Genomic DNA, 27,567 nt, shown 5'->3' with positions numbered 1-27,567 from the left:
ATATATAATGCCATAAAAGAATAGTAGCTTCCACTCACCGCTACTGTAAACTTATTCATACGGACAATCCGTTCCGGCAAGGAGACTCCATTGATGCGGGGTACCCCGCATCAATGGAGTCTCCTTGCCGGAACGGATTGTCCATATAAATAAGTCTACAGGAGCGGTGAGTGCAAGCTACTATTCTTTTATGGCATTTTGTATTTTTGCTTCGACTTTCGCAGCTTAGCACCTCGCAGTAGCTATCTTTTTCCATTTACCGGCTTGCTGTCCTGTTCATTTGATGATTAGCATATTCCCTGGCTGGAGATATTGAGCAGTCTGATTGTGCCCTCTGAATCTGTCTTTGCTACTTTGTATAGATATATATATATATATATATATATATATATATATATATATATATATAAATTGCAAGGAATGAAGCAGCACAACCCAAACAAAGAGAGATGATGCTGGGTGCAAGGCTCTGGTCAGGAGTCCTATATATAGTATCCAAGATAGAAGTACCGTAATTCCAGCAGCACACCATGGATTGTGAAAGAGAAGAAGTGGTTTATTAACCCCGTGTCTTGCGACGTTTCGGTCGCAACCGAAACGTCGCAAGACACTGGATGAATAAACCGCTTATTTTCTTTCACAATCCATGGTGTGCTGCTGGAATTACTTCTATCTTGGATAATATATATAGTGATATGGGTGGAAATATTACAATATATAAAAAACAGCATCAATATAAAAATGTAATAAAATAAAATGTATGTAATACACATAACAATGCACTTATAAGGATATCCCCACTGGGCCCTAGTGGGGTATCTGATAGATTAAAATGCTAAAGAAAATGCATGTAAGAATATAGTCCGATAATCCGGAATGTGCAAATACAGATACAGTCCGTTAATCCGGTACCTGTGTAAAAGTCCTGTTATAAATCAGATGGCAGGAAATGCGCTTAATGGATATGGTACAGAGTCAATTTCCAGGTAAATAATATGATGTATTATGAGGACAATATTAGCTGGGTTTCTCACCACCTATGGCCGCCTGGTTCTCACTGGTGTGGACCGATGGATTGCGGCTATATAGTCCTCTCCCGTATGTCCTCAGATAGTGGTGAGCGATCTCACGCTGAACTCGCGACCCCGATGGCAGTGGGGTGTGACGCGATGTTCCGTGCAGCGAACTGCGGCCGCTCTCCAGCTGCTTGCTGATGGTAGAATGCCGACATTCTGGCAGGAGTGACAGTGTGCATGGGTGCGGCGTCCCACGTGGAGATCCGGACTGCGGGTGGTAGTTGAGGTGAGATGCCGCCAAGCAGGGCGGAAAAAGGCTGGATTAATCCCATAATGCTGGGACTTTCACAGTTAGGTACGGACACTCATAGATGCGTATTAGCAAAAAGTGTGAACAGTGCCGAAACCTAGATGCATTTCGGGGTTGCTGGGAATTGTTGCCCTCCGACCCCTTCCTCAGTAGATCAATGTGTATCTATACACATTGATCTACTGAGGAAGGGGTCAGAGGACCTGCTGCCGACGGGGCTGGGACTCGCACTGCGGGACGCACCCGCATGCGAGATCCAGTCCGTCACTCTCCGGGTGTTTCCCCTGCCTCTGCTTCCGCCTCTCTGCTCCGGCGCACGTGTCCCTGTCCCTTAGGGCGTGCGCATGCCAGAGCTTTAAGATTTAACCCCTTAAGGACCAAGGACGTACTGGTACGTCCTTGGTCCTGCTCCCGTGATATAACGCGGGGTTACACGGTAACCCCGCATCATATCACGGCGGGCCCGGCGTCATAGTGAAGCCGGGACCCGCCGCTAATAGCGCGCAGCACCGAGCCGCGCGGCTAAAAGCGAAAGTGAAAGCTGCGGGTTAACTCAGTGGGCTGTTCGGGATAGCTGCGGCGAAATCGCGGCATCCCGAACAGCTTACAGGACAGCGGGAGGGCCCCTACCTGCCTCCTCGCTGTCCGATCGCCGAATGACTGCTCAGTGCCTGAGATCCAGGCTTGAGCAGTCATGCGGCAGAATCATCGATCACTGGTTTCCTATGAGAAACCAGTGATCAATGATAAAGATCAGTGTGTGCAGTGTTATAGGTCCCTATGGGAGCTATAACACTGCAAAAAAAAAAGTGAAAAAAAAAAAGTGAATGAATATCATTTAACCCCTCCCCTATTAAAAGTTTGAATCACCTCCCTTTTCCCATAAAAAAAAAAAAACACAGTGTAAATAAAAAGAAACATATATGGTATGACTGCGTGCGGAAATGTCCGAATTATAAAAATATATAATTAATTAAACTGCTCGGTCAATGGCGTGCGCACAAAAAAATTCCAAAGTCCAAAATAGTGCATTTTTGGTCACTTTTTATATCATTTAAAAATGAATAAAAAGCGATCAATAAGTTCTATCAATGCAAAAATGGTACCGTTAAAAACTTCAGATCACGGCGCAAAAAATGAGCCCTCATACCGCCCCATACACTGAAAAATAAAAAAGTTATAGGGGTCAGAAAATGACAATTTTAAACGTATTAATTTTCCTGCATGTAGTTATGATTTTTTCCATAAGTCCGACAAAATCAAACCTATATAAGTAGGGTATCATTTTAACCGTATGGACCTACAGAATAATGATAAGGTGTAATTTTTACCGAAAAATATACTACGTAGAAACGGAAGCCCCCAAAAGTTACAATTTTGTCGCACAATGATTTTTTTTTCCCCGTTTCACCGTAGATTTTTGGGCAAAATGACTGACGTCAATACAAAGTAGAATTGGTGGCGCAAAAAATAAGCAATCATATGGATTTTTAGGTGCAAAATTGAAAGAGTTATGATTTTTAAAGGCAAGGAGCAAAAAATGAAAATGCAAAAACGGAAAACCCCCCGGTCCTTAAGGGGTTAAAGTGCCAGTACGCTCATTAGTGTAACCACCTGTGTCTTGTTGATAAATTCCTCCACCCTCCTCAGTTCTCTGTCGGATCTTTGTTGCCTTGTGCCATAGAGAAAGCGTTCCTTTGTATTGCCTTGCCATGTACCAGATCTCCTGCTCTTGTGACCTTGACCTTGCTTCACTGCCGCCTGCCTACTGAACTTCTGCTACGTCCCGACTATGCTACTGTGCCGCCTGCCCTGACCTACAGCTATCCTGACTACGAGTTGTCTCATCCCTTCTGTGCTTCGCATCTCCTCAGCCGCCTGTGTGGTTGAGCCGTTGCCGGGGGTAGCGACCTGGGTGTCGCCTGCAGCTGCAAGCCCATCCTGCTTTGTGGCGGGCTCTGGTGAAGACCAGCGGCACCTTAGACTCCGCTCCCTGGCACGGTCCAAGTCATCTGCCACACAGGTCCAGCGGATCCACATACACCGGAGTTCCTGTCTTCAGAAACGTGAGTGTTACAGTAAGATCCGACCATGGATCCCGCTGAGGAACCCCTGCCTGAAGTTGCGGATCTTTCCTCCGTTGTGATACGTCACTCACAACAGTTGTCCCGACAGGCGCAGCAATTTTCTCAACTTGCAGCCATGATGCAACAGCTTTTGGCCTTGCAGCAGCAGCAGGTACCACAATCTGGCCCACTCCCACCTCCAGCTTCTGCAGTGTCTCCTGGCTCCCAGCTGCACCTGCCTTTGCCTTCCAAGTATGATGGGGATTCCAAGTCATGCAGAGGCTTTGTTACACAGTGCCCCATGCATTTGGAGCTCATGTCTGAACTGTTTCCGACTGAACATAGTAAGGTGGCCTTTGTCATTAGTATACTTTCTGGAAAAGCCCTGGCTTGGGCTACACCCCTTTGGGACCACTGTGATCCAGTATCCTCCAATTTTATCGGCATTCTTGGCCGAATTTCGCAATGTCTTTGAGGAACCCGCACGTGCCTCTTCAGCTGAGATGGCGTTGCTGAATCTCTGTCAAGGAGATTTTACCGTTGGTGACTACGCGGTTCAGTTCCGCATTCTATCCTCTGAACTTGCCTGGAATGAAGAGGTCTTGTGTGCCACATTTAAAAAAGGACTGTCAAACAGGATTAAAGATGCCCTTGCAGCACGAGATCCTCCATCTTTGTCTGAACTTATCCACTTGGCCACACGCATTGATGTGCGTTTTGCCGAAAGACAGGAGGAATTGCGCTTTGAGAGGGAATCTGCCCGCCTGACACCTGTGTCCCAACGTTCTCCTCTTCTGTCTCTTGCGCCTCTTGACAAAGAGGTTATACAAGGAGATCATCCTCGTCTTACGCAGCAGGAGAGGTCACGACGACGCAACGAGAATTTGTGTATGTACTGTGCTAGCCCGGAGCACTTTCTCAAGGACTGTACTGTTCATCTGCACCTAGGGTATGTGGGAGAGGCATCCCTGGGTGTGAATACTACCTCTCCATGCCTAACTATTCCTGTACAAGTTTTTCGCTTCAGCCAAGTCTTCCTTCAGCGCTACAGCATTTTTGAACTCCGGATCTGCAGGTGACTTTATTGATGAGGCTTTAGTCCACAAGTATCATCTTCCTCCTACTTGGCTTGCCAAGCCCTTGTTCATCTCCTCTGTAAATGGACAAAATCTGGACTGTAAGTTTCACTTCCGTACTGAATCTCTCGTCATGCAAGTGGGAGTATTGCATAAAGAGAAGATTGAATTCTATGTCCTGCCACACTATACTTCTGAGATTCTTCTTGGTCTTCCTTGGCTGCAACGACATTCCCCGCAACTGGATTGGAGAACTGGAGAGATAATTTGCTGGGGACAATCCTGTCAAAATTTTTGCCTCCAACCTGTTCTGCGTAAAGTTGTTTCTCCTTTTCCACCTTTACCTGGCCTGTCGCCACCTTACCAAGATTTCTCGGATGTCTTCTGCAAGAAACAGGCTGAATCTATGCCTCCACATCGTCGTTACGACTGCCCTATTGATCTTCTGCCTGGTACCACTCCTCCTCGTGGGAGGATATATCCTCTTTCAGTTCCTGAGACCAAAGCCATGGCTGAGTATATTCAGGAGAATCTCCAAAAGGGATTTATCCGTAAGTCCTCTTCTCCTGCAGGAGCAGGTTTCTTCTTTGTAGGGAAGAAGGATGGCTCACTCTGTCCATGCATTGTTATGATTCTGCTAGCTGGATGTGGATCCTCTGTGTCAGCGAGGGATTGGCGTGGACCGTGTCGGTGGACCGGTTCTAGGTTGCTACTGGTTTTCACCAGAGCCCGCCGCAAAGCGGGATGGTCTTGCTGCGGCGGTAGCAACCAGGTCGTATCCACTGGCAACGGCTTAACCTCTCTGACTGCTGAGAAGGCGTGGGACAGAAGGACTAGGCAGAGGCAAGGTCAGACGTAGCAGAAGGTCAGGGCAGGCGGCAAGGTTCGTAGTCAATAGCAATAGCAGAAGGTCTGGAACACAGGCTTTGGACAACATTAAACGCTTTCTCTGGCACAAGGCAACAAGATCCGGCAAGGAAGGGAAGGGGAAGTGAGGTTAAATAGACAGGGAGCAGGTGGAAGCTAATAGACTGATTGGGCCAGGCACCAATCATTGGTGCACTGGCCCTTTAAATCTTAGAGAGCTGGCGCGCGCGCGCGCCCTGGAGAGAGGAGCCGCGCGCGCCAGAACGTGACAGCCGGGGACCGGGACGGGTAAGTGGCTGGTAAGTGGCGCATCCCGCTATGCGAATCGCATCCCCATCATGAATGTCAGTGCAGCGCTCCCGGTCAGCGGGTCTGACCGGGGCGCTGCAGAGAGGAGAATGCCACGAGCGCTCCGGGGAGGAGCATGGACCCGGAGCGCTCGGCGTAACAGTACCCCCCTCCCTTAGGTCTCCCCCTCTTTTTGTTTCCTTGTCCCTTCAAATGAGACGAGAACATAGGGGATGCCTCTTCAGTTTCCTTCTGGAACAAAAAGAAGTCCTGGGTAGCTACATCAGCGGCAGGTAAACCAGAAGAAGTGGGAATGGGGAGGGGGGGGGGCAGAGGGTGAAGCTTGTCACGGGGCAGAGTGTCACCAGGAAGGGGGCTATGAGGAGCAGATGTGAGGCATCGTTTGTGACAAGCAGGACCCCAATTCTTGATCTCCCCGGTGGTCCAGTCAAGGGTGGGAGAATGACGCTGGAGCCATGGCAGACCGAGGATGACTTCAGAGGTGCAGTTGGGCAAAACAAAAAATTCAATTTTCTCGTGATGCAGTCCAATGCTCATAAGCAAGGGCTCTGTGCGGTAACGCACAGTGCAGTCCAACTTCACTCCGTTGACTGAAGAAATGTAGAGCGGCTTGATGAGACGGGTCACCGGAATGCAGAACCTATTAACCAAAGAGGCCAGAATAAAATTTCCAGCAGAACCAGAGTCCAAGAAGGCCAAAGCTGAGAAGGAGGAGTTGGCAGAAGGAGCAATCCGCAAGGGCACAGTGAGACGTGGAGAAGCAGAATTCACACCAAGGGACGCCACTCCCATTTGAACAGGGTGCGTGCATGCGTTTCCCAGACGTGAAGGACGAATAGGGCAATCCACCAAGAAATGTTTGGTACTAGCGCAGTACAGACATAAATTTTTATCTCTGCGGCGAGTCCTCTCTTCATGGGTCAGGCGAGACCGATCCACTTGCATAGCCTCCTCGGCGGGAGGCATAGGGGTAGACTGCAAAGGATACTGGGAGAGAGGTGCCCAGAGATCAAGGTCCTTTTCCTGGCGGAGCTCCTGGTGTCTTTCAGAAAAACGCTTGTCAATGCGGGTGGCCAAAAGGATAAGTTCTGACAGGTTAGCTGGAATTTCTCGTGCGGCCAGTACATCTTTGATGTTGCTGGATAGGCCTTTTTTAAAGGTCGCGCAGAGGGCCTCGTTGTTCCAAGATAATTCAGAGACGAGGGTACGAAATTGGATGGCGTATTCGCTTACAGAAGAATTTCCCTGGACCAGGTTCAGCAGGGCAGTCTCGGCAGAAGAAGCTCGGGCTGGTTCCTCGAAGACACTACGGACTTCAGCGAAGAAGGACTGGACTGTGGCTGTGGCAGGATCATTGCGGTCCCAGAGAGGTGTGGCCCAAGACAAGGCCTTTCCAGACAGAAGACTAACTACGAACGCCACCTTAGACCATTCTGTAGGAAATTGGTCCGACAACATCTCCATATGTAGGGAACATAGTGCAGGAAGCCACGGCAGAGTCTAGAGTCCCCATCAAATTTGTCCGGCAGGGACAAGCGGAGGCTAGGAGCGGCCACTCGCTGCGGAGGAGGTGCAGGAGCTGGCGGAGGAGATGGTTGCTGCTGTAGCAGTGGCAGAAGTTGCTGTAACATGGCGGTCAACTGCGACAGCTGCTGTCCTTGTTGGGCAATTTGCTGCGATTGCTGGGTGACCACCATGGGTAGGTCAGCGAGACTTGGCAGTGGCACCTCAGCGGGATCCATTGCCAGATCTACTGTTATGATTCGGCTAGCTGGATGTGGATCCTCTGTGTCAGCGAGGGATTGGCGTGGACCGTGTCGGTGGACCGGTTCTAGGTTGCTACTGGTTTTCACCAGAGCCCGCCGCAAAGTGGGATGGTCTTGCTGCGGCGGTAGCAACCAGGTCGTATCCACCGGCAATGGCTCAACCTCGCTGACTGCTGAGAAGGCGTGGGACAGAAGGACTAGGCAGAGGCAAGGTCAGACGTAGCAGAAGCTCGGGGCAGGCAGCAAGGTTCGTAGTCAATAGCAATAGCAGAAGGTCTGGAACACAGGCTTTGGACAACACTAAACGCTTTCTCTGGCACAAGGCAACAAGATCCGGCAAGGAAGGGAAGGGGAAGTGAGGTTAAATAGACAGGGAGCAGGTGGAAGCTAATAGACTGATTGGGCCAGGCACCAATCATTGGTGCATTGGCCCTTTAAATCTTAGAAAGCTGGCGCGCGCGCCCTAGAGAGCGGAGCCGCTCGCGCCAGAACGTGACAGCCGGGGATCGGGACGGGTAAGTGGCTTGGGATGCGACTCGCGAGCGGGCGCGTCCCGCTATGCGAATCGCATCCCCATCGTGAATGTCAGTGCAGTGCTCCCGGTCATAGGGTCTGACCGGGGCGCTGCAGAGAGGAGAACGCCGCGAGTGCTCCGGGTCCCTGCTCCTCCCCGGAGCGCATGCATTGACTACAGGGGACTTAACAAAATCACGGTCAAGAACCGTTACCCTCTACCTCTTATCTCAGAACTTTTTGACCGTTTACGTGGACTTACACGGTGCGTATAACCTCATTTGTATCCGCAAGGGAGATGAGTGGAAAATGGCCTTCAATACTCGTGACAGACATTTTGAGTATCTTGTTATGCCATTTGGTCTTTGCAATGCTCCAGCCGTTTCCCAGGAATTCGTTAATGATATCTTCCGTGATCTTCTTTACACCTGTGTTTTCGTATACCTTGATGACATCCTAATCTTCTCTTCCAACTTAGAGGAGCATCGTGCTCATGTTCTTCTGGTTCTTCAGAGACTACGGAAGAATCATCTCTACGCCAAATTGGAGAAATGCCTGTTCAAAAAGTCTAGTCTTCTGTTTCTTGGCTACATAGTCTCTCATCAGGGCCTGCAGATGGATCCAGATAAGTTATCTGCAGTTTTGGGTTGGCCTCATCCCTCTGGCCTACGTGCAATTCAATGCTTTCTGGGATTCACTAACTATTATCGTCAGTTTATCCCACATTTTTCATCCTTAGTTGCTCCTATTGTAGCTCTCACTAAAAAAGCATCCAATCCTAAGTCTTGGCCTCGAGAGGCTGAAGAGGCCTTCTCCCATTTAAAGTCTGCGTTTGCCTCTGCTCCCGTGCTTACAAGACCTGATCTTTGCGTTGGAGGTTGATGCCTCATCTATTGGAGCGGGTGCCGTCCTGACACAGAAAAAAACGCCAAGGGCAAGAGTGTAACTTATGGGTTTTTCTCCAAGACTTTTTCTCCTGCTGAGAGGAATTACTCCATTGGAGATCGTGAAATCCTCGCTATTAAGCTAGCTTTGGAGGAATGGCGACATTTACTGGAAGGTTCTTCTCATCCGGTCAGCATCTACTCCGATCATAAGAATCTTCTATACCTTCAATCTGCTCAGCGTTTGAACCCCCGCCAGGCAAGATGGTCACTGTTCTTTTCCCGTTTTAACTTCTTCATTCACTTCCATCCTGCAGACAAGAACATTAGGGCTGATGCACTCTCCAGGTCCTCTGATGTCATTGGTTTGGACTCCACGCCTAGGCACATTATTCCTCCTGACCGTTTGATTCCTGCCGCTCCTGCCGAGATTCAGCAAGTTCCTCCGGGAAAATCCTTTGTGCCCACCAGATTGAGACGCAAGGTCTTGAAATGGGGTCATTCTTCCTTGACAGCAGGACATCATGGAATACGCAAGACCCTACTTCTTATTTCCCGGCACTACTGGTGGCCCCATCTTGAACGTGATGTTTCTGATTTTGTTCGGTCCTGTGTAACTTGTGCCTGTGACAAAACTCCTCGGCAAAGACCTGCAGGAGTCTTACAGCCTTTACCCATTCCAGAGACTCCCTGGTCCCATATCGCCATGAATTTCATCACCGATCTGCCATCGTCTCATAATAACACCTCATCTGGGTCGTGGTAAATCGGTTTTCAAAGATGGCTCACTTCATTGCTCTACCAGGTCTTCCTTCTGCTCCGCAGCTGGCAAAGTACTTCTTGTCACATGTCTTTAGTTTACATGGTCTTCCACAGCATATCGTTTCGGATCGAGGTGTGCAGTTTGTCTCTAAGTTCTGGCGAGCCCTTTGTAACTGTCTGGACATCAATCTGGACTTTTTCTCGGCCTACCACCCTCAGTCAAACGGTCAAGTGAAAAGGGTCAATCAAATCCTTGAGACTTCTCTTTGGCATTTTGTTTCAGCTCGCCAAGATGATTGAGTCGACCTTCTCCCCTGGGCTGAATTCTCATATAATCTGAAGGATTCCGTGTCCACGAGGTCATCTCCCTCTTTTGTTCTCTACAGACTCCATCTCCATCCTCCTCTTCCTCTCCCTGTCTCCTCCCGGTGTTCCTGCTGTTGATGAGCTGGTCCGTGACTTCTCTGGTCCGTGACATCTGGCAACAGACCCGACAGTTATTGTCCTAGGCTTCTTATTGTCCTAGGCTTCATGAAGGCACAAGCGGATAAAGGTAGAAGACCTCCCCCATCCTTCTCTCCTGGTGACATGGTGTGGCTTTCATCCAAATACATCCGCTTCAAGATCCCCTGTTACAAGCTCAGTCCCCGTTACCTTGGTCCCTTCCAGATTCTACAAAAGATCAATCCTGTCTCCTACAAACTCGGTCTACCTGCAACGTTACGTATTCCCAATTTCTTCCACGTCTCTCTCCTCAAGCCTCTTGTTGTAAACCGGTTTTCTCAGAAGAATCCTGTCCCAACACCTGTCTCTGGCTCATCAGATGTCTACAAAGTTAAACAGATCCTTTCTGCAAAAACTGTGAGAGGTAAACAATTTTTTGGGGTCGACTGGGAGGGTTACGTTCCTGAGGAGAGATCTTGGGAACCTGAGGAGAATATCCTGGACCGTGACCTTATCAGGAGTTTCCTCTCTCGTAAAAGGAGGGGGAGACCAAAGGGGAGGGGAACTGTTACGCTATGCGCTCCAGCCTCGCACGCTGGCCGTGAGCGCATGGTCCCCTTACCTTCTGCTGCCGATGGGGCTGGGACTCGCACTGCGGGACGCACCCACATGCGAGCCCAAGTCCGTCACTCTCCGGGTGTTTCCCCTGCCTCTGCTTCCGCCTCTCTGCTCTGGCACTCGTGTCCCCGTCCCTTAGGGCGTGCACGCGCTGGAGCTTTAAGATTTAAAGGGCCAGTATGCTCATTAGTGTAACCACCTGTGTCTTGTTGATAAATTCCTCCACCCTCCTCAGTTCTCTGTCGGATCTTTGTTGCCTTGTGCCCTAGAGAAAGCATTCCTGTGTATTGCTTTGCCGTTTACCAGATCTCCTGCTCTTGTGACCTTGACCTTGCTTCTCTGCCGGCTGCCTACTGAACTTCTGCTACGTCCCGACTACGCTACTGTGCCGCCTGCCCGGACCTACAGCTATCCTGACTACGAGTTGTCTCATCCCTTCTGTGCTTCGCATCTCCTCAGCCGCCTGTGTGGTCGAGCCGTTGCCGGGGGTAGCGACCTCAATACAAGTCTATGGAAGTGGGCGTGGCGGCCATCATGCCCCGTCCCATAGACTTACATTAAGGGGGCGGAGCGTGAAATCATGGTTCTCCGGCACCTGTATCGCCCCGTCATCACGCACAGAGGTTTTCCTCTGTGCTGTGATGACGGTTGGGGTGCCGCTACTGAGAAAGCGGGGTCCCCAGCGGTGGGATCCCCGTAGACATCTTATTCCCTATCCTTTGGGGCAAAGTACCCCTACACACATATACTAATAGCAGTAAAGCAGCATTCTGCATCTGTTCTGTCAGTACAAAATCTGTTTTAATTGGAAGTTAAGTGTGACAGTTTTTGGGTTTTTTTTACTAATTGTGTAAGGGTTTTATGTCACTTTTTTTGCACTTTTTAGGATGCCAAGCCTTTTGCTATGTCCTTAAATGAAAATAATTTTTCAAAGCTTGTACAAACAAATAATGCTTCTTCACTTTCAGGCACAAAACATGTTGCTACTCCCAAAAAAAGGGATAATTTTGGACCATTTGGAAAAGCTATTGCTTCCTTCGATAACTCTGTGTGTGACAAATGTGGATATTAATGGTGACAAAAGTGGATATTTTTTCTTTCTCTTGACTATAAAATAAAAATAAATAAAAGTGTGTGCATTGCCATGTTTTGACCCCTACAGCTTTTTTTTTATCTTTTATACCTACTGATCTGTTTGAGGGCTAATTTTTGTGCTGTACTTTGTGCTGTTACTTGTACCATTTTTGAATAGTATTTTTATTATTAACTTTTTATTAGTTTTTTTGGGATGTTGGGCATTTCGGAATTTTTTGCATTTACACTGTTGACTGTGCAGAATCCAGAATTGGTACTTAAATAGTTCAGAACTAGTAATAGTACAAATAGTACAAACTTTTCTATCTGGTGTCTGATGGAAAAGTCTGGGTTTGGTAAATGCCAAGAGAACATCACTTGCCTGACCATTGTATGAGCTGTAAAGTTTGGTGGAGGAGGGATCATGCTCTTGGCCCTTAGTTCCAATAAAGGGAAATAATGCATACCAGGAAATTTGTCATAAGCATAACCGTCTCCTACAACTTTATAGAAACAGTTAGGAGAGGGCTGTGATGGTGCACCAATACAAAATTATTCCTTATAATTATTTCTGAGTTTCTGATGTATTCTAAAGGTAACTTAGGTCATTTGTCTATGTATTGTGGAGGGGCAGGGTGATCTGTTGTCATGGTGGCTATAACTGGACATAAGATGGACACAGGAAGATGCTGAGCAGAGGAATGTGGATTGACCCTGCTGTGTATGTCTGGTCTGGGTGGGGCTGGATGGACACAGGAAGATGGGGGGATATTGACCAAAGGAATGCAAATTATTCCTGGTGCCCACCTCAGGTCTGGGGCAGACACCTTGGAGACGCTGGAGATGCCTTCCCTCCCCCCTACAGGAATCTGGGTACCGTAGATAAGAAGAGCTGGGTGGGGGATTCTGAGTGTAGTGTGTGATGTCCCAGAGACAGGAGCTGATGCTAGTACAGAGCCTGCTGAGACCTGTAGTACCCCGATAGCTGAGGAGTCATCTGATGGAGTTGCTGTGATGATCTCTAGGGGAAGAGTTGCTGCCAGTACAACACTGCCCTGGAGATTGGGCCCCAGAATCTGGAGAATTTCTGGGATAGAGGAGCTGAGGCTGAGGCCACCCTCTGGAACAAGGCATCGTGTTGGAGTTATCTGTGGACTTATCTGTGGATCCCTGTGAACTGAGGAGCGGATGTGCGGACCGGACCTCCCAGGGGACTTGAGGTATCACTAGATGTGGAGCTGCTGTTATCTGTGGACTGCAGACAATACATTGGAGTGTGGAGTGTTGGACCCGGAGCTGAATCCTGGGATCTGCAGTTTGTTCCTTCCCTGTGCCCAGTGACTGTCCCCTTCTGTTGCCCATTGTTTGCCCAGACTCTGGATCACCCCTCATCGTGTGGATTATGTTTTGTTTTTGTGATTTCTGCCAATAAACCTGGTGCTGTTCTCCCTATGTGGTGAACCCCGTCACAAGGGCCAATTTTGGTTCCAGAATGACTGTGCACACAGAAAGGTCTATAAAAACATGGTTGGCTAAAGGGGTTATCCACTATAAGGTGACCTTAATGCTTACCTGCCAGACAGTAATGGACCTGGTTAGGAAGAATCCGTGCTTGTCTTGGGGCTAAATGGCTGTGTTGTGAGTCCACCGTAATGCAGCTGCTTTCTTTTTGTTAAATTGCTGTTTCCTGTTGGCGTTCCCTCCCTCCAACTACAAGTCCCAGGATCCCTTGTTTTTAAGTATGAGGTCACTATTCTCCCTCCGACACATAAGCCACTTCACCCATTGAAACCCACAAGAGCTCCCTTCAATGTTGTGTTGTGATTGAATCTACAGTTCTCTGCAGCCTTGTGAAGAATGATCTCCCTCCCACCCACTGGTCACTCCACCCATTGAAGCAAGGACACCTGACTAGTGATGTAATGTCTCGGTTTGTACTGCAACCTGGGCAAAGTGAAGACAATACAAATTTTTATGATGCTAAAAATTTAAATAAGGGCAAAGGTCACATAAGAATTACGAAACCAGCGAAAAAACACAGGTAAAGACACTATATTATGAAATAGACTAACTATGCAGCTGCTGTAGAACAGCCAAAAAAGTTTGGTGGGGAAGAATTTTATTGACCATGACCTTAACCCATCAACCTCATCAAACAACCTCATCAACAAAGCCTTTCTGGGTGTATGGGAAAAATTCCCACAGACGCACTTTATAATCTTGCAGAAACTCTTCCAACAAGAGTGTAAGCTGTTATAACTGCAAAGGAGGACAAACTCCATATTAATGCCTTAAAGCTCTTCTACTTGTAATGTGTAGGTGTCCCAATTCCTAAATTGTCGAAAGTCAATTTGGCTTTGTTATTGATGTCCCTCCATGTTTGGAGTGGGGAGTTTTGTTTGTTTCATTGTTCTATGTCCAGTGTGAACTGTATTCTATGTTTCCTGACCTGTTTAGTGTTTGACATTCAATTCATCTGTTCATCCCTGCATCTCCTGGCTTCTGCTGTATATTTATTCCATATCTAGTTCATTTATTCACATCTGCCATTCATCTTGATTCCGGTTTCTGAGCTGTACGCTATATCCTGCCCTATTTGTATATTTAGATCCTGTCTGGATTATCTGGTTGTTTTCCCGTTATGTTTCTGACCTGTCCCCGACTTTATACAGTACAAGTACAACATCCACACAGGACCGTGGTGGTCACTAAAATGATGCAGGGGCCGGGATTGGTGCCATCCCGGCCCCTGCATCATTTTAGTAACAACCACGGTCCTGTGTGGGTGTTGTACTTGTCAATTGTTATTTATTACCTTATGCACTTTATTTGGGTATCCTATATGTGTACCAGCATGTAGCACCTTATGTCTATATGAACTTGATGCATGTACATTACCTGTATAGTGATCGACTTTGTTTTGACTGGTGCTTATGCATATTTATTTACAATACTAGCTTAATACCCGGCATTGCCGGGTTTTTCCTTCCTAATCCTTTTTGGGGAGGAAAATAAACAAAGGAGGAAGCTTTTGACTTCATATCCTGTCCTCATATATTGTTGTCATATCCCAAACCCATATCCCGTCTTCATATCCCGACCTCCTATTCTGACCTCCTATCCCATCATCATATCTCGACCTCATATCCCGTCCTCCTATCCCGACCTCCTATCCCGGTCCTCCTATCCCGGTCCTCCTATCCCGGTCCTCCTATCCCGACCCGTAATATGTGTACCAGGTATTGAAATATCTCCAGCCGTACGGAAGTTATGTGGGAACATACATTTCCCATTGATTTGCATGGGACTTTAAACAAAAACCCTGACACTCACAAATGGGGGTAGTTAAGGGTTAAATTAACTATCCTATATTTTAAGTGGACATATAAGTAACATGTGACCAAGTATTATCGAAATATCTCCAGCCGTTTGGAAGTTATGCAGTAACATACATTTCCCATTCAAGGAAAGTTGCTAATAGCAGCTTATAGAAGAACCGATCCTCCTGGCGCTCAACCGATGTAAGGTAATAATGAAGGTTTATTTATATGATTTCCTTCCTCCAGTCACACAACCCTGGTCATAATGTCTCAGAAGAAAGTCTCTAAGAAGAAGAATTCCAAGGAGAAGAGGGTGGTGCCCTCTGTGGCAGCCAGCAGCTAATACACGGACTCCCTGGGGTTCATGGCTGTCACGATTCGGCTTCCAGGTAGTGGATCCTCTGTGCCAGAGAGGGATTGGCGTGGACCGTGCTAGTGGACCGGTTCTAAGCCACTACTGGTTTTCACCAGAGCCCGCCGCAAAGCGGGATGGTCTTGCTGCGGCGGTAGTGACCAGGTCGTATCCACTAGCAACGGCTCACCTCTCTGGCTGCTGAAGATGGGCGCGGTACAAGGGAGTAGGCAGAAGCAAGGTCAGACGTAGCAGAAGGTCGGGGGCAGGCGGCAAGGTTCGTAGTCAGGATGGGTAGCAGAAGTTCAGGTACACAGGCTTTGGACACACTAAACGCTTTCACTGGCACAAGGCAACAAGATCCGGCAAGGGAGTGCAAGGGAGGAGACTAGATAAAGGCAGGGAGCAGGTGGGAGCCAATTAAGCTAATTGGGCCAGGCACCAATCATTGGTGCACTGGCCCTTTAAGTCTCAGAGAGCTGGCGCGCGCGCGCCCTAGAGAGCGGAGCCGCGCGCGCCAGCACATGACAGCAGGGGACCGGGACGGGTAAGTGACCTGGGATGCGACTCGCGAGCGGGTGCGTCCCGCTGTGCGAATCGCATCCCCAACGGCCAAAACAGTGCAGCGCTCCCGGTCAGCGGGACTGACCGGGGCGCTGCAGGGAGAAAGACGCCGTGAGCGCTCCGGGGAGGAGCGGGGACCCGGAGCGCTAGGCGTAACAGTACCCCCCCCCTTAGGTCTCCCCTTTTCTTTGACCGGCAACTGCCTCCCCTGGGATGAGGACCCCGGGAAAGAATGGAGGGTTTCCTCAACGGCAGGCAGTACAGCAGGAGTGGGAATGGGGAGGGAGGGCAGAGGGCGAAGCCGGGCACGGGGCAGTGTGACACCAGGACGGGGGCCATGAGGAGGCACAGAGGTTTGCCTGACGGGACTGGGAGGGGGGGAGAGGCACTTCCTATGGCAGGCAGAGTCCCAGTTCTTTATCTCCCCGGTGGTCCAATCAAGGGTGGGGGAATGAAGCCGGAGCCATGGCAGACCGAGGAGGACCTCAGAGGTACAACTGGGGAGAATGAAGAACTGAATCCTTTCGTGGTGGGGTCCGATAGACATCAGGAGGGGTTCTGTGCGGTAACGCACGGTGCAGTCCAATCTGGCTCCGTTGACCGCGGAAATGTAGAGCGGTTTGGCGAGACGGGTCACCGGGATGCAGAATTTATTGACAAAGGACTCCAAAATAAAATTCCCGGAGGCACCAGAGTCCAAGCAGGCCAAGGCTGAGAGGGAGGAGTTGGCTGTAGGAGAAATCCGCACGGGCACCGTGAGACGTGGAGAAGAAGATTTAGAACCAAGAGATGCCACACCCACGTGAGCTGGGTGCGTGCGTGCGTTTCCCAGGCGTGGAGGACGGATAGGGCAATCCACCAAGAAATGCTCGGTACTGGCACAGTACAGACAGAGATTTTCTTCTCTACGGCGATTCCTCTCTTCCTGGGTCAGGCGAGACCGATCCACTTGCATGGCCTCCTCGGCGGGAGGCCCAGGCATAGACTGCAAAGGATGCTGTGGGAGAGGTGCCCAGAGATCTAAGTCTTTTTCCTGGCGGAGCTCTTGGTGTCGCTCAGAAAAACGCATGTCAATGCGGGTAGCCAAATGGATGAGTTCTTGGAGGTTGGCAGGAATCTCTCGTGCGGCCAGCACATCCTTGATGCGACTGGATAGGCCTTTTTTAAAGGTCGCGCAGAGAGCCTCATTATTCCAGGATAGTTCAGATGCAAAAGTACGGAATTGTATGGCGTACTCGCCAACGGAAGAATTACCCTGGACCAGGTTCAGCAGGGCAGTCTCAGCAGAAGAGGCTCGGGCAGGTTCCTCAAAGACACTTCGGACTTCAGCAAAAAAGGACTGGACTGTGGCTGTGGCAGGATCATTGCGGTCCCAGAGCGGTGTGGCCCAAGACAAGGCCTTTCCTGAAAGAAGGCTTACTACGAACGCCACCTTAGACCGTTCTGTAGGAAACAAGTCTGACAACATCTCCATATGCAGGGAACACTGAGACAAAAATCCACGGCAGAGTCTGGAGTCCCCATCAAATTTGTCCGGCAGGGACAAGCGGAGGTTAGGAGCGGCCACTCGCTGCGGAGGAGGTGCAGGAGCTGGCGGAGGAGATGGTTGCTGCTGTAGCAGGGGCAGAATTTGCTGTAACATGGCGGTCAACTGCGACAGCTGCTGTCCTTGTTGGGCAATCTGCTGCGATTGCTGAGCGACCACCGTGGGAAGATCAGCGAGACTTGGCAGCGGCACCTCAGCGGGATCCATGGCCGGATCTACTGTCACGATTCGGCTTCCAGGTAGTGGATCCTCTGTGCCAGAGAGGGATTGGCGTGGACCGTGCTAGTGGACCGGTTCTAAGCCACTACTGGTTTTCACCAGAGCCCGCCGCAAAGCGGGATGGTCTTGCTGCGGCGGTAGTGACCAGGTCGTATCCACTAGCAACGGCTCACCTCTCTGGCTGCTGAAGATGGGCGCGGTACAAGGGAGTAGGCAGAAGCAAGGTCAGACGTAGCAGAAGGTCGGGGGCAGGCGGCAAGGTTCGTAGTCAGGATGGGTAGCAGAAGTTCAGGTACACAGGCTTTGGACACACTAAACGCTTTCACTGGCACAAGGCAACAAGATCCGGCAAGGGAGTGCAAGGGAGGAGACTAGATAAAGGCAGGGAGCAGGTGGGAGCCAATTAAGCTAATTGGGCCAGGCACCAATCATTGGTGCACTGGCCCTTTAAGTCTCAGAGAGCTGGCGCGCGCGCGCCCTAGAGAGCGGAGCCGCGCGCGCCAGCACATGACAGCAGGGGACCGGGACGGGTAAGTGACCTGGGATGCGACTCGCGAGCGGGTGCGTCCCGCTGTGCGAATCGCATCCCCAACGGCCAAAACAGTGCAGCGCTCCCGGTCAGCGGGACTGACCGGGGCGCTGCAGGGAGAAAGACGCCGTGAGCGCTCCGGGGAGGAGCGGGGACCCGGAGCGCTAGGCGTAACAATGGCCATGGAACGCAACGTCCCATTGACTTGTATGGGACTTTAAACATAAACCCCACCCCTGGCAAATGGGGGTGAGGAAGGGTTAAATCACATATCCTATGTTTGTTGTTGACATATAAGTAACATGTGTGCCAAGTTTAATGTTAATATCTTTAGCGGTTTGGACGTGATGCTGGAACATACACACACACATACACACGTTGAGTTATATATATATATATATATATATATATATAAATACATATATATATATATATATATATATATATATATATATATATATATGTATATAGACTAGCTGAATACCCGGCGCTGCCCGGTTTTTCCTTCCTAATATTTGTTGGGGAGGAAAATAAACAAAGGAGGAAGCTTTTGACTTCATATCCCGTCCTCATATATTGTTGTCATATCCCAACCCCATATCCTTTTTTTTTTTTTTTTTTTTTTATTCAATCTTTTTATTAAGTTTTGAACAATATGTGAGCAGTCAAAATGTTAAATAATAGGCCGTAGTGTGGGCCCTAAACAAAGCAAACATTATACAGTAAGTAATAAACATAGTACATATGGTGTACAGGAGGGAGTATTCAGTCCGCAGTGTGGACAGTCATCCAGTATTGGTGTAAAGGAAGGACAAATCAACATCAGTGAAGATAGACAAAGTATTTTGAAAGGAAACTATCTCCATATGAATACAAGGAAAATAGAAAAGAATAAAAAAAATAAAAAAAAAATAAATGTATTTTCGCCTACTTGGGCGAACCCAAAAAGATATTTAACCACAGTGTGTGTCGACACGGGGTGTGTGGAAGTGTATATCAGGAAGCCACCCTTCAATCGGGTTTCAAGTGCGGACAATGGGGGCTGGACAGCCAGGAAGACCAATGTTTCAAAAAAGATTTATATTGCGAGTGTACGAGTGCAAATGTTCTCTCATATCCACATGACAGATTAACAACAATAATTAGCTCTATGAGTTCAGGTATTAGGTCAGATTTCCAGCGCCTAGTTATCAGGAGCTTGGCTGACATCAAAATATGGGCAGTAAGTTTACGGAAGGTAAATGGGACACGATCCAAGTTTAAAAGGAGAATAGCTAGAGAGGGGGTCAGCTGAAAACCTGGTCCTAAAAATCTCTGCAGCAAACTAGTTACTTCTCTCCAAAATGGCGTAAGCTTAGGGCATCCCCATAGGATATGCAGGAAAGTGCCCTCCCGCCCACATCCGCGCCAGCAAAATTTAGAACATTCTGGGTTAATGTGGTGTAGCCTGGAGGGGGTAAAGTACCATCTAAAAATCGATTTTAGTACCGCTTCTCTGTGGTTTGTAGAGCGAAACATTGTTTTCACAAGACCTATAGCGGACATCCATTGGTCCGTTGTGAAGGATTCTCCCAACTCTTTTTCCCACTTGTCCATATATGGAAGTTTTGCTAGGTCTGTTCTACCATTAAGTAGGTTGTAGAACACATTAATCCCCTTTTTAGATTGTGCCGTAATCTGGAAGAAATGCATTATCCTAGATGGAATTAGTAGGCCACGACTAAATTTAGCAGTAAGGAGGCTTCTAATTTGTAGGCTTTTATAAAAGTCAGATCGGGGTATACCATATGTCCGTTGTAGATATGGGAAATGTACAGTATCATAGGAATCAAGCAAGTCGCCGAGGAAGTTTATTCCCCTCTCTGTCCATGAGCTCAATGATAAATCTGGGATAAAATGGGTCAGGAAATCTACGGGTACATCCTTCAATCGACACAACCTTTTAGGTAAGGGCTGAGCCAAAAACTGTCTCCACACTCTATCCGAGAGATTAACCGAGGTTAAGTGAGTTGGGGGAGGAGGGGGAGAGAGGGAGGGATCTACAGTCTGGACAAGAAGGCGAGCTCTAAGGGAAAGTGGGGCAGAGCCTTCCTTTTCAATGTCGACCCAGTATTTGTCGGGATTGTATGACCACCAGTATTGGAGTTGATCTAAAATACATGCTTTGTGATAGTCCTCTAAATGTGGGAAACCCAGTCCTCCAGCATCAGAATGAGCGGTCATAAGTTTACGGGCTACCCTAGGTTTCCTACCTGCCCAGACATAGTGATAAACAGCTCGATTTAAGGAGGTAAAGTAAGAACCTGGGATAGAGATGGGCAGGGTTCTAAATAGATAGAGTAGCTTTGGGAGGAGAAGCATCTTGAATGCCGCCAGACGACCCAACCAAGAAGTCAGCTGTGTAGAATAGGAGAGAAGAGAGGTCATGAGAGAGGTGGCCAGAGGAGGGAAGTTCGTACGGAAAGTGTTTTTGGAAGGGACGGTAAGTTGTATGCCTAGATAGGAGATAGATTCCAGCTGCCAGTCTAGTGTGAAATGGCGTTTAAGAGAGTCAATTGCTGGTTGTTGTAAGTTGACAGGTAAAATTTGAGACTTTGTGGTATTAAGCTTATAGTGTGAGATTTTGCTAAAGTCGTCCAGGAGGGCAAAAAGGTGGGGAAGGGAAGTCAGGACGTCCGTCAAGGTCAGAATAATGTCATCCGCGAACAGTGCCACTTTATGGTTCCTTTTACCTACAGAAATTCCACGAATGTCGGGATGGGTTCTTATTGCCTGAGCTAGGGGTTCAACGGAAAGGACAAACAGTAGGGGGGGAGAACGGACATCCCTGCCGTGTACCATTCGACAGAGTAAACTGGTCGGACAGTGCCCCATTTGCAAAAACCATGGCAGCCGGATTGGAGTATAGCGCTTTAATTGCGGTAAGAATGGTGCCAGAAAAGCCAAAGGCCTCCAAGGTGGAAAAAGCATACTGCCAGTTCATTCTGTCAAATGCTTTTTCAGCATCGAGGGTTAAGAAAGCTGCAGGGAGATGAAGATGTTCACAGCGTTGTATAAGGGATAGGATTCTTCTGGTGTTATCAGGACCTTGTCGTCCAGCTATGAAGCCAACCTGGTCGGCATCAATGAGAGAGGGGAGCAAGGGCATGAGTCTAGATGCCAAGATTTTAGCGTAAACCTTGATGTCTCCATTGAGTAAGGAAATAGGCCTGTAGCTAGAGGTATCGTCTGGGGGTTTACCAGGTTTGGAGATAGTTGTTATTAAAGCTGTCAGCATCTCTTGGGGAAGGGAGCCCGTGGTCATAGCCAAGTTAAACACAGTCATCAAGTGAGGGGCAAGGATGTCAGAGTATTTTCTGAAATATTCATTAGGGAGTCCGTCAGGTCCGGGGGCTTTATGTGAGGGTAACGATTTAATGGCTGTCACAACTTCTTGCAGGGAGATAGGAGAGTTAAGTGTTTGCAGTGCGGAGTCAGAGAGCCGAGGTAGAGAGACAGACTGAAGAAAGGAGTCAATGGAGAATTCAGTCGGTTGGATCGTCAGGGGGTCAAGACGCAGATTATATAGGTTTTTGTAGTAGTCTCTAAAGGCATTAGCAATGTCTCTGGGTGACAATTCGGTATTTTTAGTGGTAGGGTGGACCATAGATGCTATTCTACTTTTTCTCGTCGGGGGTTTGAGTGTCTTGGCAAGTAAGGAACCGGGCTTATTGTTCTGGGTATAGAATTTGAATCTAGATTTATGTAGGTCTTTTTCAAACCGGTATAAGAGAAGTTGGCGCAGTTTCGTACGGGCAGACACTAGTCGAGAGAAAATATCAGAGCTGGGTTTCGATTTATGGAGAGCTTCCAGCACAGCGACCCCGTCTAGCGCTTCTTGTAAGTCTCTGGCTCTCTGCTTTTTGAGCGTAGATCCAAGGCGGATAAAATCGCCCCTTATGACTGCCTTATGGGCCAGCCACAAAGTCGTCGGGGTGATATCAGAGGATTGGTTGAGGCTAAAGTATTCCAGAAGAGAGCTCTCTATTACTTTGCTATGTGAAGAATGGGCTATAATATGAGAATTCGCTCTCCAAACGAAGTCGCTATGCTGGGGCTTAGAGTCTGTGAGTGAGAGGAGCGTAGGAGCGTGGTCGGACCACGTCAGCTCCCCAATCTCTGAGTGTTCAAGTCTATCTAGGAGACCCCTTGATATCAGAATCAAATCAATCCTCGAGTACGTGTGGAATCGAGGGGAAAAATAGGTATAATCTCGCTCCGACGCATGAGACATACGCCAAGCATCAAAGTAATCATATCTAGTGAGGATGTCTCCCAGACAGAAAGAACGCTTACCACCTATTTTGGAGAGGTCCATAGATAGATTAGGCACCGAGTTAAAGTCTCCACACAAGATAACCTCTCCCACTCGGACCTCCGTGATCAAGTTAAACACTTTCTTTAAGAATCTACTCTGTTTGTTGTTAGGAGCGTATATATTCACAATGGTATAAGGGACATGGTTAACGTAGCACAGTAAGATGATAAAGCGGCTGTGAGGATCTATTATCTGTTTGGAGATAGAGACTGCCAGATCATCCCTAAAAGCAACTAGAACGCCTCTCTTTTTCTTGTCCAAGGTAGAGGACACTATGGTTGAGAACCTCCTGTGACGCAAAGTAGGGGGACTTTTAGAGGAGATATGTGTCTCTTGCAGGCACAATAGCGTAGTATCTTGCCTCTCCACTTCACGCCACATGAAGTATCTTTTTTGTGGGCTATTAAGCCCGTTAACATTCATGGACAGCAGGCGAATGCTCATGCTGGCCACTAGGAGAAATGTAGAGGTGACCAGGAGGGGGAGTATAATGTAAGTCTGACCAAGCATCTGGAGGTACAATCAGGGGTGACACACACTAACCTGTGATTCAGTGGAGGAGTCAACACACACTGGGCGTACAAAGTTGGTAGTTAAAAACCCAACTTGGCTCTGTGAGCCACAGACGGGGATGTCACACAATTGCTCCTACTAAAACCAAAAAAGAAGGAGCATTAGAACAACAAATACAAAGAGGAAATAAAATAAGAAAAATAAAAAATGTAAAAAATGTAAAAAAAAATGGCAAGAAATCAAGATAGTCAAACAGTAATAGAAAAGTGCGGTGTATAGATGGTATAGACACCGGTACAGTGGGTGTGGAAAATAAAGTCACTAACTGGTCAAGGGAATTGCTAACAGCCATTCCACTGGGTTAAGATAACATTCTAACAGGAGAGTAATCATAGTACTGGAAAGAAAGTCACTCTGGATCCTTTCTAATGGGAGAGCCGGAACGAGGAGACGGAAGCTCATCTTGATCAGGCAGCATACCCCAATCCTTGAGGATGGATAGTCCCATTTCAGCATTCGGCAAGGCGTGGACTTTTCCCTGTCTGTTGATCAAAATCTTCGCAGGGAAGCCCCATCTGTAGGGAACACCTAGGTTGCGGAGAGTTTCAGTCAGAGGGCCGAAACTACGCCTAGCTTGCAGCGTAGCCGCGGAGAGGTCTGCAAAGAGTTTAATATCTTCATAAGGATCAGCAAGAACCTTGTGTCTGCGAGAGTATTGCAAAAGTAGATCCTTGGTTTGAAAGAACGTGAACCTAGCAAGGACATCTCTTGGCAGTTCATCAGGAAGGGATCTCGGCTTGGCTACCCTGTGTGCCCTATCTATGCTATACTCGTAATCCTCCAAATCAGGGAGCAGTTGTTTAGTAAGTTGCTTCACATATTTAACAAGCTGGGACCCAGGTATGCTTTCAGGGATGCCCCTGAACTTCACATTATTACGCCTATTGCGGTCTTCTGAATCAATCATTTTGGCGTGCAGGGAATCAACCTTCTCATCTAAGGCATTATGGGCATCTTGCAACTCATTGTGGGCTTCTGCAAAGTAGGTAAGTTTAGTCTCAGTGTGGCACATTTTCTGCTCCAAGATAGAGGTAGAGGCTTGCAGTGGGTTTAACAGCTTGCTAAAGTCCGTCTGCAAAGAGCTACGCAGGGCCTGCAGCATTTCTTTAAGCATAGTGTCAGAGACAGCTGCATCACTTGTTTTCAGAGAGGAGAACTTATCATTATCAGTCTCTGGAGCAGGAGACTGAGGAGGCCCTAGGTCCCCGTCTGGGGCAATCAGACGGGGTCTCTGCTTCTGAGGACTAACCTGAGGAGATGACAGAGTGTTTTCAGCAGCGGCGCTCCACGTATTGCAGGCCTGCGAGGAGTCATCAGTATGTGCTTCTAGCACTGGTTCTCCGCTCGATCGCCTCGCTGCTTCAAAACAGGTAAGTGGTGGTGAGCTCCAGTACTGCGGCATCTCGAACGATAAGGACTGGTTGACCTTAGTGGAAGGAAGCGACTGGTAAGGGCTCCGCACAATCTCCGAGCCGTCTCCCTCACCTTGCTTCTTCTGCCTCCGTCTTCCCGCCGCGCTTCTAGCATCGCGTGCAGCGGCGCCATCTTGGGTCTGAGTGCGGGCGGAGCCCTCAGAGTGAAAATAGCTCGTTAGAGTCTGTATACCTCCTTTATGGAAGTTTCTTTTCCTGCCCGGAGTCGCCATGAAGGCTGAGACAGCCACAGAAGTAGGAATGAAGTCGCTGGCAGGTGAAAAATGCTTATTTTCCCGGTGTTACAGCAGGAGCTCTGTATTCAAGCAGCCATCTAGTCCGGCGACCAAGCCACGCCCCCCCCCAACTCCATATCCTGTCCTCATATCCAGACTTCCTATCCTGTCATCATATCCCAACCTCATATCCCATCCTCACATCTCGTCCTCATATCCCGACCTCCTATCCCGTCCTCCTATCCCGTCCTCCTATCCCGACCTCCTATCCCGACCTCCTATCCCGACCTCCTATCTCGACCTCCTATCTCGACCTCCTATTCTGTCCTCCTATCCCATCCTCCTATCTCGACCTCCTGTCCCGACCTCCTATCCCGTCCTCCTATCCCGACCTCCTATCCCGACCTCCTATCCCGACCTCATATCCCGTCCTCCTATCCCGACCTCATATCCCGACCTCATATCCCGACCTCATATCCCGACCCCCTATCCCGTCCTCCTATCCCGACCTCCTATCTCAACCTCCTATCCCGTCCTCCTATCCCGACCTCCTATCCCGACCTCCTATCTCGACCTCTTATCCTGTCCTCCTATCCCGTCCTCCTATTTCGACCTCCTATTTCGACCTCCTATCTCGACCTCATATCCCGACCTCCTATCCCGACCTCCTATCCCGACCATCCCGTCCTCCTATCTTGACCTCCTATCCCGACCTCCTATCCCGTCCTCATATCCCGACCTGTAATATGTGTACCAGGTATTGAAACATCTCCAGCCGTACGGAAGTTATGTGAAAACATACATTTCCCATCGATTTGCATGGGACTTTAAACAAAACCCCCGACCCTCACAAATGGGGGTAGTTAAGGGTTAAATTAACTATCCTATATTTTAAGTGGACATATAAGTAACATGTGACCAAGTATTATCGAAATATCTCCAGCTGTTTGGATGTTATGCAGTAACATATATTTCCCATAGACTTGTATGGGACTTTAAACATAAACCCTGCCCCTGGCAAATGGGGGTGAGTAAGGGTTAAATCACCTATCCTATGTTTGTTGCTGACATATAAGTAACATGTGTACCAAGTTTCATGTTAATATCTTAAGCAGTTTGGAAGTTTTTGTGGAACATACACACATACATACATACATATATACATACATACACACACACACATACATACACACATACATATACACACACATACATACACACGTTGAGTTTTATATATATAGATTATTTGTGTACCTTTATACCCATTACACTTTAGCACAGTGAGGGACCGGCTCCCGAGTTGTCCATCTGCTCTTTAGGGTGGATGGGCAAGTAGGCAGGGATAGTGTTTCTAGGGACAGCTTAGGGCTCACTCTCCCTGTCCACCCCTGGTCATGACAATGGCCCTCATTTACTAAGAAAATCGGGTTGTAAGTCTATGTTGCTTTCTTACCCGACTGCTTTTTTCCCTGGTATTCATTATTATGTTGCATCCTGTTTGTCGCACGTGGGTTTTGTTGGTTTTGGTTTCCAACTCCTCTGAGCTGTCGGGAAAAAATCCACAACAATTCAACAAATTCCGGTTGGAAACCTTTATAAATACGTGGGAAAGCTCAGAAATGTCGGGTAACGCCCCTTTTTCGGGTTTGGGAGAATCCACATCGGGTCCGTCGGGAAAAAAATGTCGCATCGTGTCGCAGACTGGCGCACGATGTCTGCGACATGGCGCAGACAAAGATGCGACTAAAAAAAACCCCGACAAAAGAGGTCGGGTTTAGAATAGTAAATGAGGGCCAATGTCTTATATGTCTTAAAGGGGTAGTCCAGTGGTGAAAAACTTATCCCCTATCCTAAGGATAGGGGATAAGTTTGAGATCGCGGGGGGTCCGACCGCTGGGGCCCCCTGCGATCTCTCTGTACGGGGCCCCGGCTCTCCGCCGAGATAGCGGGTGTCGACCCCCGCACGAGGCGGCGGCCGACACGCCCCCTCAATACATCTCAATGGCAGAGCCGGAGATTGCCGAAGGCAGCGCTTCGGCTCTGCCATAGAGTTGTATTGAGGGGGCGTGTCGGCCGCCTCCTCGTGCGGAGGTCGACACGCCCCCTTCCCACGGGCTGTCGGGGCTCCGTACAGGAGATCGCAGGGGGCCCCAGCGGTCGGACCCCCCGCGATCTGCAACTTATCCCCTATCCTTAGGATAGGGGATAAGTTGCTCACCACTGAATCACCACTGGACTACTCCTTTAAGTAATTAAGTAATTCTAGCTTTCTATAAAGTAATTCTAGACCTTACCATGTTGTTTGCAACTTCTGGATGCCTGAGACCACGCACTGGTGTTAGTTGATTCAAAAAAATAGCAATGGTTACGGAAGGGAATCCAGGCCTCTGATGTTGTGTTGGGACATGTTCCAGGTCTTCCAGGTGGGTCAGAGGGAGCAACAACTATAAGATCAAAAATTACAGGAATACATCAAAGTTAATAAACATTACAAACTTTCTTTGTACTATAGGAAATGTCAGGTCTGCATGAATCCCTCAGGCTTCCTGTAAATATATTCCAGAGAGTCTCTGGATCCAGGCGGATGTAAAAGTTTGGAAGAAGTTGCGCTCAAGAACATTCATCGGCAGCATACTTCATGATAAAATAAGTTGCCCACTCTGGACATCTTTTGCCTAGTGGCCATTTACACTGTGATCAGCTGGATATAAGCAGGGTATCCCTGCTATACTACATCTGAATGACCTAATGGGG

At 48.4% G+C, this 27,567-nt stretch overlaps 1 protein-coding gene across 6 annotated transcripts in view; it reads right to left on the bottom strand.

The window, feature by feature from the left end:
* Window positions 1-27,567, bottom strand: part of LOC130273041 (macrophage mannose receptor 1-like) — a 276,050-nt gene that overhangs the window by 26,429 nt on the left and 222,054 nt on the right. For all 6 annotated transcript variants that reach the window (XR_008843850.1, XM_056519198.1, XM_056519196.1 and 3 more), the window contains one exon: window positions 27,108-27,257. Coding sequence is in view for 5 of the 6 variants with exons in the window: in XM_056519198.1 (XP_056375173.1) it covers window positions 27,108-27,257 (150 nt within the window). In the remaining variant the exon portion in view is untranslated. The remainder of the gene's footprint in view (window positions 1-27,107; window positions 27,258-27,567) is intronic.

This window comes from Hyla sarda, chromosome 5 (genome assembly GCF_029499605.1).
Source record: "Hyla sarda isolate aHylSar1 chromosome 5, aHylSar1.hap1, whole genome shotgun sequence".
Lineage (NCBI taxonomy): Eukaryota > Metazoa > Chordata > Amphibia > Anura > Hylidae > Hyla > Hyla sarda.
Note: the sequence above shows the minus strand (reverse complement) of the source record. Positions and strands in the feature narration are given on the sequence as shown.